The following is a 17,073-nucleotide window of genomic DNA, read 5'->3' on the forward strand; positions in this document are numbered from 1 at the left end:
AAAGTTGATCGCCTGTCAACTACTTCCTCACTATTGTCCATCTCAGTTCTTCTGTCATTGCTCCTGGCAACCATCCCACCATGATCTGAAATTACCTCAGTTATAGGCAATAATGTCAACCGCGGTTTTCCCACTGACACATTCAGTTCTTGTAACTATTGATGGGCCGATTTGGTTCGAATGCGAACTTTAGAACATGGAAAAAGTTTGAATTCGAACTCAATGCAAGTCCATGGGGCTAGAACATTGAAAATCAATTGTCCCCTTCTTGAAGGCGTATATGCAAGTTATTGGCCATAAAAAGTTCATGGGGATTTGGGTATTGCCCTGTATGTATGTATGAATGAAAAAAAAAAACTTTAAAAAAGATACCGTGTTTAAAGGATCAGTGATTTTAACATCACTTAAAGTGAAACAATAAAAATGAAAAATTTCTTTAAATATCGTGCCTGGGGGTTAAACCTCCTGTAAATTGGCGGATCTGTATGATCTATACCTGCTGCAGCAAAAATGACATTTATAAAGAAAATTCCATTTACAAAGGAAAAAAAAGTGGGGTTCCCCCTCAAAGTCATACTAGGCCCTTAAGGTCTGGTAGGAATTTTAAGGAGGAATCCCACCCCCAAAAATGGGGCGGGGGAAAAGTGGGGTCCCTCCTAAAATTCCATACCAGACTCTTGATCCGAGCACAGGCCTAGGAGGGCAGGAAAGGGGGGGGACGCCCCCCCTCCATCCCATACCAGGCCACATGCCCTCGGCACTGGTAGGGTGCTTTTCCAGGGTCGCCCCTGGAAAAGCACCTTGTCTCTGTGCCAATGGGCACAAGGGCCTCTTCCCCACAAGCCCTGGGGCATTGGTTGTGGGGGTGCGGGCAGAGGGATTATTCACATCAGGGTACCCCTTTAATAAAGAGCCACCCAAATACAGGCCCCCCCATTGTGAATGAGTAAGGGGTACCCCTACCCATTTGCTAAAGGCTTAAATTAAAGTTTTAAAAAAGAGCCCAGACTTTTGAAAAAATCCTTTAATTGAAAAAAATAAATAAACAAGAGACGAAAAGACAAGTTTTTGACAAGTCTTTTATAAAAAAAAAAAACAACCAAAAAATGGATTCACCAACGTAATCCAGGGTCAATCACGACGTCCAGAGTTGTCGACAACGACAACTCGACGAAATAAAAAATAAACCAAGAATAAATAGAATTAATTTTAAAAAACCATGACGCCTGCTGACCTGCCCACTCGCGACGAACTCCCACCGCAGAATGGCATTTTGACAGATGCAGGCAAAATATAACCAATTGGGCAGAGCTAGCGGTGACAGCTAGCTAGCTCCACCCAACTGTTTACAGTTGTACGGCATCTGACAGGTGAGCCATGATTGGGCAAAGTCATCATGACTTTGCCCAATCATGGCTCTTACAGAGTACTGTGCCCTGATTCCTCTCCCTGTGATGCCAAAACAAGAAATACGGGAACAGGTATTCTGGGGAGACAATGGGAACCGTAATAAAGTCTAAGCTACGTTTTACTGTGTGACTAGTGTTCGCTAAGTAGCAGCGGTGAGCCACGGTGCCTTGCATTCTGCTGTGAACGGGGCACCTAGAACTGTTTTCTATGTGCCCTACCGGTGACTGTGTGGATCAGTGAAGAAAAACACCAGCCACTGCTGTGTGTAAACAGGTCAAAATTGCTGGACTGGACATGGATACCTGTTCATTCAGCAATGGAGTGATGGCCAGCTTTTGGAATATTTCCAAGTATGTAATGAACTTTTAAATACTAATTAAACAGCTATAGATATTAGATGAAATGTAATGTCATTTGTATCAGTCTATTAGTCTTGGGTATTTACTTATAGCCAGATTTACAGCTTTTTATTTACAGCAGAACTTCAGCATAAACGGTCTTTTTTCTAGTTTTTGATAATCTGAGTTATATGTCATTCACTGTGTACTTAGGCTTTGCACAGTGCTTGTAGGCAGGAATGTTGTCTCTTGTCCCAGGATTATGAGCTGAGGTGCCTTCCTCTCTGAAAACTACAGAGTGAGTTTGGGAAACTTGGGCCGGTATTTTTCACAGGGCTGTTGATAAGATAAGGATTTCAGAAACCACTGACACCAAGGGGCTGATATATAAATCTACTGCCCAGCGTACAGCTCCTCTACAGACACTAGATGACACTGAGGGGCATATACATTTTCTATGATCCTCGGCTCCATCTTGTGGCAGTAGTGCGTACAAATGGCATTTGCCCAGCTATACACTGGGCAGAAGATTTATAAATCAACCCCTTAGCTTGTGGAGCAGCAGACTCTATCCTTTGACTTTGAGAGTGACTTTAGATGCAAAATGTTTATGTTCTGTGGGAGCATACCTTTAAAGCCTAACACCAGCCATTTTTGTAAAGCTTTAGTTAGGTTGGAGAAGAGGTAAACTTTTATGTAGGGTTCTATCCCTTCGTGAGAACTTTTTCCTCACTTCCTGTGCCTGTGACACCTGGACAAAACACAGAGTTCTGTTGTCACCAGGAAAGGCATAGACAACAATAAAAACAGTGCCAGTCAAAATCTAACCCTTCGTCACTGTGCTAGAAAAAATTGTGTGACCCTGATGGAGAGATTTCCCATTACTTCCGGTCCTGATGGAGATAAAAACCTACCAGAGTTGCTAGCCCTCCTCCACTGAATAATACAAATACCAGAGCACACTGGCGTCATGAAGTATTTAAAAGAGAACTATGGGGTAACCTTTTTTCCAATAGTTCTCTTTAGGGTCACGGCAGGAGGATATATACTAACATCCTCCCGTGACCCAAAACCCAGTATATAGTGGGGCTATCTGCTCTAACTATGGGGATGAGTATAATTCACTCCACCATAGATCTCCTTTAATTGATTTTAATAAAACAGTTACAAATTCACTCACGTGCAATAGATTCAAGCTCGTCACTATATAAATTATGGCATCAGTTTCAACAAATTCAAAGGACCGCCATCAGATGATTAGAACTGACATATGAACACACCATCTGTTTGAGATGAGATGGGCTTTAATGTCCTATCGCTTGTGAGTGAATTTTTATCTTTTTTTTTAAGTGTCTTAAAGAAGAATTCCAGGTAGAATAAAAACCTACCTGTGCAGTGGGGCTACTCCCACACTGCATGAGTTAAGTGCTTGTTTTGTCTACGAGGCTCAAATAAAGCAGTTTTACTCGTCTGCCTCTCTATCCTACGGCAGTCAGCGCTCACCTCTCTCCCTCTCTGCTCCTTCTATGTCAATGGACCTGCATAAGACGTGATTATATCAACGGTCCATAGACCATCACAGGCCAGGGGAGAAGGGGCTGCTGGGACCGGTCTAGCAGCCTGGTGGGGCAGAGGATTAGATCAGTAAATCTGCTTTTTTGAGTCCCCTAGACAAAACAATTATTTAACCCTTGCAGGGGAGGGGGTAGCCCCACTACAAGGGTAGGTTTTTAGTTAACCCATAGTTCTTTTTAAACTTCATGGGGCCAGTGCTCTTTGGGGTTTTTTTTTTTTAAAGTGTTGAAGAAATCCCAAGTCCTTACCAGGAGCACTAAGCTGTAGTCAAGCGTGTGGGACTTGGATCATGATCTGACAAATGTTATGTTGAATTCAGAAGGCCTTTGTGACAGACACAGAATCGGCTACAATATTGACATCCTTATTTTGGGTGGAGCGGAATGCTAAGTGCTCTTTGTATCTTTTTTTGCTAGCCCACCTCTGCCTTATACAAAAAATCTTTGGTTTTGAATTATAATTATAAAACAATAAAGTGATCAGTGCCAGTGAGTGAAATATAAAATAAGAGCTACTAAGCACTAAGGATATAAAATAAGAGCTACTAAGCACTAAGGCTATAAATGCTACTAAGCACTAATTTAAATTTTTTAGATATTAAATTATAATTATATTTGATATGTAGTTCAACCAGGGAGCTCAAGGGACATCCAGTAGTCTAGGAAAAAGTTATGATTACCTAAGAGCAGCTGATACATTTTCTTCTGAGACAAGGTCATGTTTATATAACCAGCAATTCCAATCAGTATCCATAATGTGTTTATGTAATGCAGGTTAATGGTTGATTATGTGTGACCATTATATCTGTGTAAACAAGCCCACAGACACATACATATATACATATATATATATCTGGCTGTGCCCAGTCAATGTTGCTCCTGTTCAGGCTACAAACACGAGTCCAGTGACTGTCAGAATGAAGGCTGCCTTCTGTCTCCTCTTCCTTGCTCTCTTTGCTGCCAGTGAGGCCAAAGTGTTCACAAAATGTGAGCTGGCCAAGGCCCTGAAAGCCAACGGTTTGGATGGATACTATGGCTACAGCTTGGCTAACTGTACGTATGGACCAGCTACCGCTTCTTTGAATCTGCTACAGCCTTTATCTATGCCTTGGATTCCCCCCCCTTTGACTGCTGACATTAGATTTACAGCAAATTTGAAATGATTTCCGACAGAGGCTTCATTATTGCATGCATGTAGTTTAGGAATGGCTCTATTATCGCAAGCTAGGCATGGCACATTTCTAGCTATGATTGGGTAATTTCTGGACACCGTAATATTCTAGTCACCTACAAGCATTTCCTTGACCTGTCTTCCTAGAAATGTTTGAACCTCAAATTAAAGAGAATCAGGCACAGTTGGCCTTATGCAAGAATTTGAATATTCAGACACAAATTATTCGAAAGCTTGGGAAGTCACCTGGCAGCTGCCTATGCTTCGTCCCAGCTTCCGAACTTGCATAACAGTAACACATAATAGAGACATGTCGTTAAGAGGAGTAAAGACAGCTACAGGGTTCTGTTATTGGACACTTTATGGCCTCTGAGCATTTCGAAGACACTCTGTGAGACAGTGTCAGATTGGGCACCTGGGGCCCTCCAAAAAAAAAAAAGGGGAGCAATGACCCACCTTATAGCAATGTACATCAGTATGTAGTGGATGTGGCATGCTGTTAGTAAGTGTGGTTAAATATATATGCTTTAACAGTGGCAATGTAATCTTAATCAGCATAAAAAGTAGGGCCAGCTTGAGGGAAATATTTTTTAATCACAAATGTTTTGATACTTTTTAGTAGAAGTATAGCCAACCCTACCTGCAATTCACTATTACAGTTTATATGTAACAAGACTGTCGTAAATGGCTAACATGTTAAAAAATGGTTTTCAGACACTGCTTGTATGTTAGAAAGGACAATAGCATACATGATTGTTCTCTTGGCATTGCCTAAAAGTCTATGCAATATTTCTTGTAGGAATTATATTGAGGTTCTGAGCTTGCTATTTATAAGTTATCCTATGGTAATATGGGGGCTGCCATTGCTGACATCCTTCACAAATTGCTAATTGCCTGCTTGCTATGCTGATTCTCTGGTTTCAATACTTTGGGGTTGATTTACTAACCTTATAAACACGCCACAAACAAGTATACACCTCTGTAGTGTGTTCCCTCCCAGCATGATCTATTGGTGGAATCTAGACACCTTTGTAGTGTACACACCCAGCAGGTGTGTTGTGCAAAGCCCTCCATGAATTGCAAAGTGATGTTGTGTAAATTAGCTCTACATTGTGTTGCTTGTGTTGATGAATGCAGGAATGTAAATGCATAAGCTAACCATTTTTGTCTAAACTGTAAAGCAGCATTATATATGCATCATGTGCATGATTTTTCCATATATGGCATTAGTGGAAATATGCTTTTAGAGACTTTTTGGTTGATAAATACGCTTTGCTGTGTAAAAATCACACGCACCTAGTGCGTGCGTGTGTTTAGGTTAGTAAATCACCCCCTTAGAGTCACTGACTCAGAATGAGTATTCAGGTCATTGCTAAGATTTTTTAAATAACAAAAGTCCTTATCTGTACACTTGCTTTGGTTAGTGAATCAAATATTGAATGAGCGTCATTATGACAACCAGACAGATAGCTTTGAATGGTAAGTCAATTTGCAGCTTCCATGTTTATTTAAGAAAAGGTTTCCTTTTAGATGGAATATTCAGATCCTTGTATAAGACCAATCATGACTAGATTATAGTAGTTCCATAAAATATTATTTCATTATATGTCATCCACTATGACGAAGAGAAAAAGGAGGATGAAATGGGGTCACAAGATTTATCATTTTCCATAAAGAATTATAGACAAAGATTGTTTTAACATTTAAAAAAAACAGTATCAATAAACAATGAGCTTTTTGGGCTGCTATAAGTAGCCAAACTGGGCAACTCTATTGCAAACATAAGAAGATAAATGTAACTACATTAACAGTATTAGTCAGATTTCTATTGTGCTTGACTATCTACACAAAGGTGAAAGTACAGTTTTGTGTAATATTCTTTTTACTCTTAGGGATGTGCTTGTCTTACTATGAGAGCCGCTACACCACCAATGCCATGTATGACAATGGCTGGAGCCGCGACTATGGAATCTTTCAAATCAACAGCTACTGGTGGTGTAATGACGGCAAGACCTCTGGAGCAGTGATGGCCTGCAGCATCAGCTGCAACAGTGAGTAACTCCTTAAGACATCTTGTGTAACCAGTGTTTATATACTGTATGAACAGGAATGACCCTATCAAAACACACACACAAACTGAATATAAATAATGCTAAAGTGTGGTACTGTGGTCATGACAATTGGCAGGCGTTCTATACAAAAAAAACCTGACATCATATAAATTATGAGTAATAGCTTCTAAAAGGATTTACAGCATTGCACTGCATGTAAAAGCGTATCTGTATAGTTATTAAAACAAACCCATTTGGGATTTAAAAAAGTAGCCTATTTCTTTAGTTCTCCCTCAGCTGTTCATTGTATGGTCTGGGTTGTAGTCAAGACCCTTAACTTTCCCTAATTCGGGGAGCTTTACCACATTCCCCCCACTGTTTATTTTCCAATAGGAAGTCTAGACAGCCAATAGAGAACTGCCCCATTGGATAGTGGAATGGAGGCAGTGTGCCGAACTTTAGGGCCCCTATTGAAGGTGCAGCCTGGTTTACACAGAGAACAGTTTGAAACACTAATGGCACAGGACCCAGGCAGTGCTTGCATTTCAGCGCTAATGTTACATTGCTTTCTTCTGTGGGATTACTGGATGTAAATTCAGCTGAAACCATCTACATTTTAAATATGTTCAATGCAAATAACCTCTATAAATTATAATAATTTTAATGCAATCAATTCCCTAGTCTTCAACATGCTAAAAGACAGTGGAGACCTAGTTAAAACCTACTTCTAACATTTTATTAAAAGCAGAGGTCTTTGTTGTATTTAGCAAACGTTCTGCAAATGCTTCTGCAAGTTGGGTCCAACTCTAGTCTGTGGGAATACCAGCATTTGGGCATATACAGCAATGACTAAACTGATTGCATACATCAGTCCTCCCCTTACTATTCCTGTAACATTTTATGAAATTATGCTTTAACCAATATTACAACATATCATATTATTCCATTCAAGGTTTGATGAATGATGACATTATTGATGACATCAACTGTGCCAAGAGAGTTGTCCGTGACCCCAATGGCATGGGAGCTTGGTACGTACCCTATTATTTAAACCTTTTACTGATGGTAATAAACAATGTCAAAGGCTCATTTAAAGGCTGGCTCGCCTAATGCTTATACTGAATTTCTTATGGATTTTGGTGGGGATGTAATGAATGGACAGGGTGATTTTTTTTTTCTTGCACACAACTATAAAATCCAGTCAGTAGCTCATGCCTTTAGTATTCTGATGCAATATGGTCCAGAAAACTAGGATTGTTTACATTGATGATGTGTCTTGTGTTTTTACGCATGCTATACCAAAAGCCTCAACAGCCCTATAGTTTTAGGGATGTTAAGTCCTGCCTTTCTGACAACCACACCTTTTTTTTAAACTATGCTAGGTCATGTCTGAAGCTCAATGACCGCAATCCATTCACCAGCTCTAGTTTAGAAATGGAGTTGCTGTCTCATGTGTCTGTTTATGTAGATTCCCATATGTATAGGTGATCCCACTCGGGGGGAGAGCTACTATCTTTCCATCCACTAAGTGCCTAATAAACAATGGCTGTTTATGAAATTGTATTTCAAAGAAATGCATGTTAGAGAAATTAAAATGTAGAACACATCGTTTTTGTGTCTATATTATAGCTGAAGAAAGTTTAATAAGAGGAGTATATTAAGTTTTGATTTGTATAGTTGTATCACTTATTAATTGTAACTTCATCTTATTTATTAATCTTCAAAGGGTGGCCTGGAACAATTACTGTAAGAACAAGGATGTGAGCAGTTTCGTCAGTGGATGTGCATTGTGAGGAGATGATGCAGACCCCATTACGGTTCCTTTACCTTCCATTTCTTGGGCCCAGAAAGATATGGGATGGCTCTTGAATGTTTGTGGACAAGGACTGGATGGAATAAAGTTTTGACAAATAATTCATACATTGTCTTTTTTTGTTGGGATGTATGAGAGCCTTATCAAACTTTATAAGAGTAGTTCAAATGCAACGGTTGTATGCAAAGGACAGTATGCCACAGTTTCTTATCAGATTTCAGATTTTTGTAAGCAATGTGAAATATGAGGAAATATATATTTTTATTCAATAAAAGAGTAAACAAAAATATACTCACAAATAAGGCAGTATATAAAGCATCAAAATGGACTGACAGTCCTTGATTGAATAGCTGCTGTGGATGTGACATACACAGAGATCAAGGAGACACTCAGGAGACTCTGTTCTCCTCATAGAGTTCCACTGCTAATGCTTAGTGCGGTTTTGGGGACACACCCCCTTCCTCAGAGCTGAAGCAAGTAGTTCTTTTGCAAACTAAATGTCATCCAGTTAGGGTTTAGATATAGTGATATTAAAAGGAGAACTATGGGGTAAGTGTTTTTCCCCATAGTTCTCCTAAGGGTCACAGGAGGACATGAACTAGCATCCTCCCGTGACCCAAAGCTCAGTATATCACGGGCTACAGCTCGCGGTATACTGAGACCCCCGCAGCCGGGACGTATCCCGACATTACTGTCGAGATCCACCCAGCTGCGTTATTGACAGCTGACTCTGCCTATCTAGAAGTAGAGCCAGCTGTACCCGCCCACTCCCCCTTCATTCCGCCAGTCCGCGAGAAGCGACGGTATGTTCTGTATGTTCCCGATCTATTGAGCCGACTTGTGACAGTTTCATTGTCACACGTCGGCTCTAACTATGAGGCTGAGTGAAAATCACTCACCTCATAGTTCTCCTTTAATGCTTTGGGGTTTTTTTTTTTATATTTACAACTAGGAGGCCTACCTTTGTATAAAACTTCTGTTCTTCTTCTTCAAAAGTTTTCAGTTCCGCGTTTTCTAGTGGGTCACTGCATCGCTCTGATTCCCACCCCCTGCATGGGTGCCTCCATCAGCTAAGCAGCTGCTGTGGAGGCACCCGTGCTCATTCCCGGTAGTGCCCACAGTAGCTGTGTGCGTCCATAGACACACACACCCGGCGGTAGGGCACGTCCCTCCTCTCTAGCCAACAGTTTGATTGAGGGCTCCAATGCCCTCAGTATCTTTCCCCCGCATCCAGGAAGTTTGGGGAAAGGAGGATTGCTTCGGGGACCGGTGGTGGTGACAGCAATGACACAGGTAAGTGTGGGGGGAGGACAAGGGAGAGAAAAAGGTACTGGGTGGTTTTTACCCTAATGAAGAGAATTAGGGGGGGAATGCATTAGGATAACAAACAGCCAGACTTTAATACTGCTTTAAGCTGTACCCCAAGTAGTTTTAAAAACAACATTAAATGTCAGGCATTCAATAAAAATGATAAAACATTTTTTTTATTTTTATATGAATTTATGCTGGTATCAGCCTCCTGTACTCACTTGCACAGCAGCACTTGGACTGGGAGAAGAAGACACAGTAATAATAACCAAATGTGTTGACATGGAACATTCTAACAGAGCTAGAGAGAGGAGAGAGATGTGAGATGACCTCATCTGTTTGCTGCTGCCCTTCCATTGTCTAATTAAAAGCAGGTAGTGAGAAAGTGACCACATTTTTATTACTTAATTGCAGAAGAGAAAAGTCAGGTCACCCATCTGGCTTTGTCATCTCATAGGATTTTCTAAATTTAGGATTGGCTAGATGAGACCCTTAACCCAAATCTATCCCTAAACATAACCATTAAAGGCTATGTTTACCTTTTGGACCATGTTTCATGTTACACCTATATTCAGGGTGCAACATGAAACATGGTCACATCACAACCCTTCCAGAAACCTCCAGCTGCTAAAAACCTCCCCCCACCTGATACTTGGGGTTCTTCTCCTTGCAGGCTGGATTTTTTAATACTGCAGGGCTGTGTGGGCGGGGAAGTCACCACTTGTAGTCCATTCATTCTTCCTCCTGTTCGTGTTACTGAATGTTTGCACCTTGGTATGGTCATAGACAGGAGGTTAAAATTTGTAGGAGCTAGAAGCATTGCACCCGCGATCCACTGATTGTGGTTAGTAATACAAAAATCACTGCGCTAGGAGTGAGTATCTAAATAGCTAATTAGACCAACCGCAACAATGTGTAAAAGTGAATATAATTGTGTAGCAAATAAGTTGCGCTCGGTCTGAGTGGATGTTAATTCAATATTTGTGATGAACAATCTCTTAGTTTAAAGAGGAAAAAAATACAGTGTACAATTACCGGAAATCAATATCTCGGCATGTGACAGTGAAATGTAACGAAAATAAATGGTGAAAGTATCAATCACAGCCCAGTGTGTCATTGAGCGTTCATTTATGTTAAACGTACCCAAAGTAGCCAAAAGAGCACTCTAGTGTTATAACCATAAATCTGGAAACTTTTTTGTAATACGTGTATGGGTGACCAATATCATAAAATCGCCATAAGTGACATCAATACGGTGAGCAGAAAACAGTTGAAGTATCCTAATCACAAAAAAAACCAAAAAACAACGTGGTGAAAATCTAAATATTATACACACACCTATATAGTGTCATATTACACCTATAATAAATATACCGTGCGCTATGATTCTTTTCTGAATATAGAGGGTTAAATATCCAGAATGATAGTAACAGTATAGCAAGCAGTCCTTTCAAAGATTAGGTAGTATGCATGAGATGAGGTTAAAGCGGTTACTTTCCTTTTTTCAGTGCTGCCTGGGTGGTTAATCCATTCACTCCCTAGACAAGTGTCCAAGAAAAACGTATCCAACCAATCGATGGCCCAGAGAGTCTGGGGAGTCCTGAAAATTCAGTGATCCGTCGCACTCTTAACTCTCCAAATCCAACGATCAGACGTAATTTTCTCCTCTCATACCGATTTTTCTGGGGACTCACCACCCGACTGGCGGCGTAAACCTGTTGATATCTCCCAGGAAAAAAAATGGAGAAAGGAGGCGGGACCCTCTAAGTGCAGTAACTCAAAATGTTTAATTGTTAAAAATACACAAATGCACTTACAAAATTCACGAACTGTTAGAGCTTTAAAAGCGTTAGCAGAATCTCAGCTGTGAGCGGCGAGGACAGATCTTCCTTTGACTAGTTTCGTTCATTAACTTTTTCAAAAAGGAGTCAGTGGTTGCAATGCTTTACAGGCTACAATGCATAAAAAGAATAAATGCACCTTTTATGAAGATGCGTGCATATATTATTTTTTTATCAAAGTTAACCACTTTTACAATGTAAAACGCTCCTTTAAAATAGATACTTAACAGTGGAGGAACTACCAGGGTCGCAGAGGTCGCGGCTGCGAGCGGGCCCTGGATTTCCGCCATTTGGAGGGGGCCTAGGACAGGAGGAAGGGGCCCCTGGTAACCGATGATTAACAGGATATTTATTATCCCGGTAACCGCTAATGTCAGTCCCGGGACCTCTTCCTCCTGTCCTGGGCCCTACATGCAAGTATAGCAAGCAGTCCTTTCAAAGATTAGGTAGTATGCATGAGATGAGGTTAAAGCGGTTACTTTCCTTTTTTCAGTGCTGCCTGGGTGGTTAATCCATTCACTCCCTAGACAAGTGTCCAAGAAAAACGTATCCAACCAATCGATGGCCCAGAGAGTCTGGGGAGTCCTGAAAATTCAGTGATCCGTCGCACTCTTAACTCTCCAAATCCAACGATCAGACGTAATTTTCTCCTCTCATACCGATTTTTCTGGGGACTCACCACCCGACTGGCGGCGTAAACCTGTTGATATCTCCCAGGAAAAAAAATGGAGAAAGGAGGCGGGACCCTCTAAGTGCAGTAACTCAAAATGTTTAATTGTTAAAAATACACAAATGCACTTACAAAATTCACGAACGGTTAGAGCTTTAAAAGCATTAGCAGAATCTCAGCTGTGAGCGGCGAGGACAGATCTTCCTTTGACTAGTTTCGTTCATTAACTTTTTCAAAAAGGAGTCAGTGGTTGCAATGCTTTACAGGCTACAATGCATAAAAAGAATAAATGCACCTTTTATGAAGATGCGTGCATATATTATTTTTTTATCAAAGTTAACCACTTTTACAATGTAAAACGCTCCTTTAAAATAGATACTTAACAGTGGAGGAACTACCAGGGTCGCAGAGGTCGCGGCTGCGAGCGGGCCCTGGATTTCCGCCATTTGGAGGGGGCCTAGGACAGGAGGAAGGGGCCCCTGGTAACCGATGATTAACAGGATATTTATTATCCCGGTAACCGCTAATGTCAGTCCCGGGACCTCTTCCTCCTGTCCTGGGCCCTACATGCTTCATGCTGCTCCCCTCACGTTGTTCCGGGCGCAGCGTGAAGTATGATCCTGCCGGCGCAGCAGCCAATGAGTGGGAAGCGGTGTTATCCCCGCCCCCTCATCACACAGAACGCTGCCGAAAAGAGAGCTGCTGCGGACCCGAAGGGGAAGATATAGGGAGCTGGGACTATGAAGGTGACATGGGGTCCAGGAGCGGACAGCTGGGGACGTGAAGGGGGAGATGAGGGGAAGATGGGGACATGGAAGAGGAGAGTGTGGAGTCCGGGAGCGGAAAGCTGGAGACATGAAGAGGGAGAGTGTTTTTTTTTGTCTAAAATTTGTTTTTGTTTTTTAAATGTATCTAATTTTTTTCTTCTTGGGTGGGGGTGCCCCCCGCCCTTCATGGATTCTTGCATCGGGGCCCTGAGGGCACTAGTCACGCCTCTGATACTTACCTCTGGTATCAAAAGTAAAATGTTAAAATATGTACAGTCCTAGCGCTAAGATGCTGAATCCTTACAGGAAGATTTGTTTTTCAGGCTACATTCACTCCTCTGCATTTTTTAAACGGTGCCATTCCAGAGCTTTGTGTTTTTATGCAGTTTACATCCATTCCTATTTTTGACTATGGCTAGAAACTGAACCAAAAATAGAGCAAGTGTGATTTTTATAACATGCCGCCCCAAGATGCTGAGGTGAGAGTGTAGCCTAAAAACCAACCCATATATTTTTGTTCAATTATAGCAACATTTACACACATACGGTGATATTACCTTACATAAAAGAAACTTGCATTTTATATTTACTGATCTTTTAACTCTCCTTGATCATAGATAAGATAATATGCAATCTTGATATGAAGTGAAGAATTTTCCTGTAAATTTCCTTTGCGTCATATTAGTAATATCAGTATTTTGCTTTGCACCTGATGTCGGCCGTTGGGATATGGATGGTTATACCTTGCTTTATTGCATGCATTTCCTCTGGCCCCTGTGCATTCGCAATAATTATAATTATATCTTGTAGCCAAGGGCTCTGGGAATAATAACTCTGTATGAAATAATTATAGGTCAGTAATTAGAATAATTAGCTTTAAATGCATGTTGGAAATGCAGAGCTGTCAATAACGGAAATGTTGAGGCACACCAAGAGGAAATCAGGAATTCTCAGTGGATCAGGGCCATAAATGTCCATATTGATTGTCCAAAATATAAATAACGTTCTAAAAAGGAACCCGGACAACTGACACTTAGTCCACAGTGGAGGGGTCACGCTTCCTGTGGACACGCATTTCAAAAGGCAAGTACTGCATTTGTGTCTTTTTTTATTTATTTAGCGTCTAATGGCCATCAAATGTGTAATAGATCATTACAGAGAAATGCATTCATCATCAAAATTCATTAGAACCTGGGTTTTTTTTCCACCCAAAAGTGTATTTTTTAATAATGTGAAGCTGTGTGCACTCTGAATTACACTCCAGACTGTATGATGGCAATTATTTTTTGCACACACTGAAAATGTATAGCTGTTCCTGAGCGGGAACATCAACATTCCTGTAAGAACTGGAAAGAAATTATGGCCGAGCTGCAACTGTGTGGCTTTTGGTGTACATCCTGTACAGTAAACCTGTACTGAAAAATATTTGTAGGCTGTCAATTTTAAATTCAAGTTGCCTGGCTGTGATGCTCATCCACTGGCTTTAGCACATTTTACATCTCTGACTTGCAATATGTATAAAGATTCAGATTATTACTACAAAGACAGCATGCTTGTTTGAAGCTAAATAAATCAACCCAGAGACAGCAAGAACACTAGCATTGTTAGAAGGGTGTAAGCAATGCCAGCCCCCAATATTTGTCTCAAGGAAACAACATTGAAGAAATTGACATTCTTTAAAGTGGAACTCAAGCCAAAGCAATTTTTATTTGTTTTAGCTTTAGTGTCAAATTGTTAGTACCTATGTGAGGTTTATGTGGCTGTGTCCACATTGGGGAGACTTACCTCTAAATAGATGTAAACCCTAATAAATGACACGTCCCAACACATAACACAGCACTGTGTGTTATCATGCCTTGCAGTGGCGTACATTTGTGTGAATGGCCCTTGGTATCTGTAACCTGAAAGTGCCCCTAATGTTAAAGTGCCATCTAACGCTTAAACCCCTTGCCTAAAACTTAAATGTTAACCCCACACACCTAATCTTCAAAATTAGCCTAACATTAAATGGAAACCTATCATAGAAGAAATCTGATGGCTGATATTTCTGTCCTTGTGATCTAGCCGTCATCCTGAGCCATTTGGTTCAGCTGTTTAAAGAAAGTTCCTCCATGATGTCCCCATGTCATAGAACAGTTGGAGGGAACTCTGACTTACCATTGCATGCCATTTTTTCTTTAAATGATTACTTTAACTGACAGTGTGAGTGGGTGACACTGGACATTTTTGCTCAAACAAATATTTTTACCGCTGTAATCTGAAAGATAGAACACATTGACAGGTAACTATTGTCATTTTATTGCTTTTAATGCATTTATTTAAAAGAGATCTGCTTAATGTAAAGGGTATCTTGTTTCTGTGCACATTTTGTAATTATATATGTACCTATGACTTTATAGTGAAAACAATAGGCTCTATAAGGAAGTGAAACACCCACAATGCTCCTCCTGTAGTAGCCAGAAAATATTGGGGTACATTTATCTATTCTATCGTACAGCAAGGAAATGCTAAGCAGGTGCAATGAGACAGATCATGCAACAGATTCAGTGCAACATTAAAGCTTTTCTAATGTAGAGCTGCAACAACATAACCTGACCACTTCATAATTAAACTTTTATATCATCTTCAGTAATGAGTTGCAAATATTTTGCAGTTGGCTGCCCAAAAATTACAGGTACAGGAGTTGCAATTAGGGCACATTTTAAGCAGCATGTCATGTTTGACATGTGGTGTCGCTAGCCAAATGTGATCATGGCAATCAATTGGCTCCATGGTATTGCAGCAGAAAATCCCCATTGTGATAAAAAAGGAGAGAAGAAAATTGCTTTTCAGAGAAGCAATGGAGCCTGCCAGCTGTGTGAACACTCAAATAAAGAATTAAAAAGCTGATGTGTAATCTGTTTATTCAGGTATATTTTCTGTTCAAGTGGGGAATAAGATGCTTTACTGCTGGATAAAAAAATTGCCAACAATAAAATTTGGTGTTTTCTGCCACTGATGATAGCAACATAATAGCAATTATTGAATTTTGTCAAGGCAACGGATATATGGGTCTAAGAACAGACATAAAGTATGAGAAGCAAAGTTACTTCTCCAGTCTCAGAGGCCTACAACTTTGAAGAGACAGTGCTCACAGGATTTCTCTTATCCCACCAGATTTCACAGTAACACGTGCTTCCCTTGTCAGGCCCTTAGCCTTGGCAGGAGTACTCTTAAACTTTTTCTTCCAAGACCTCACCTGGTACCAGGGTGAAGCAGCAAGGGTTGCCACCATTCCAAGGCCCATGTGACACAGGTGCTCTGAGTTTACAGGAGGTGCACCCAAGGAAATACAACCAACTCTAAAGATAAGCCCTCAGCTCCCAAACCACCACCACTCCTGCCCTGGAAACGGCTGCTAAAACATATTCCCCAGGTATTGATTGTTTATGGAATAATTGCTTTGTTAGTCCCACATATTGTAAGTCTTCTTGAACCAGACTGGCTGACTGCAGCAAATTCACCTACTTTACACGCATAGGACATAGCACATCACACGGAGGTTTGTTTTTTCAGTTAAATTTTTTACTTTATGAACAGCAAAAGCCCATGTTTTTGGTAAAGAAACATTTCTTCCGAAAGGGAAACAACAAGAAACAAGTCCATATATTTGGTTCCATAGTCCTACAGAGAGGTAAAATATCGCACTTACATTAGCCCTATGCAGAGGGTGATTGTGGTGCTCGTTTGTGTGCAAACATGTTGGCTACTCCCATCTTTGTACTGTCTCCTTACAGGCCCAGCACTCTAATACGCCAGACAGGCCTAGGAGGCCTCTCCACCAAATGGGAGAGCTAATGAATACCCAATGTCCTTACAGGATGGCTGCAAGATTTCTTCCAAAAGACCTCACCCCTTCCCACACTTTAAAATATACACTAGAACACTCATCAGCAACAGCTAGGGGACATATTAACTACTACACTTTCTCAACAGGAGGGAACCCCTTTTACATTGTGTCAGTCACCTAGTTGCAGAATAGCTTCTCTCCGTTAGAAGGAAAAGAGGTATGCTTTATCTTCATATTATTTCATTTTATCCTAATTGTTTTTGGTAGGTTTATAATGGGACCATGGCTTTGGCTGGTAACA

The 17,073-nt window shown here is 40.8% G+C and overlaps 1 protein-coding gene across 1 annotated transcript; it reads left to right on the plus strand.

Annotated features, from left to right (window-relative positions):
• The first annotated feature begins 4,239 nt into the window (after positions 1 to 4,239).
• LOC108789341 (lysozyme C-1-like) lies at positions 4,240 to 12,960 on the plus strand. Its single transcript, XM_018559319.1, has 6 exons — positions 4,240 to 4,375; positions 6,386 to 6,544; positions 7,497 to 7,575; positions 8,271 to 8,333; positions 9,592 to 9,650; positions 12,857 to 12,960. The coding sequence occupies exons 1-6, from the start codon at positions 4,240 to 4,242 to the stop codon at positions 12,958 to 12,960; spliced, it is 600 nt and encodes a 199-aa protein (XP_018414821.1).
• Positions 12,961 to 17,073: the final 4,113 nt, after the last annotated feature.

Source organism: Nanorana parkeri, unplaced genomic scaffold (genome assembly GCF_000935625.1).
Source record: "Nanorana parkeri isolate BGI_ZX_2015 unplaced genomic scaffold, ASM93562v1 scaffold389, whole genome shotgun sequence".
NCBI lineage: Eukaryota > Metazoa > Chordata > Amphibia > Anura > Dicroglossidae > Nanorana > Nanorana parkeri.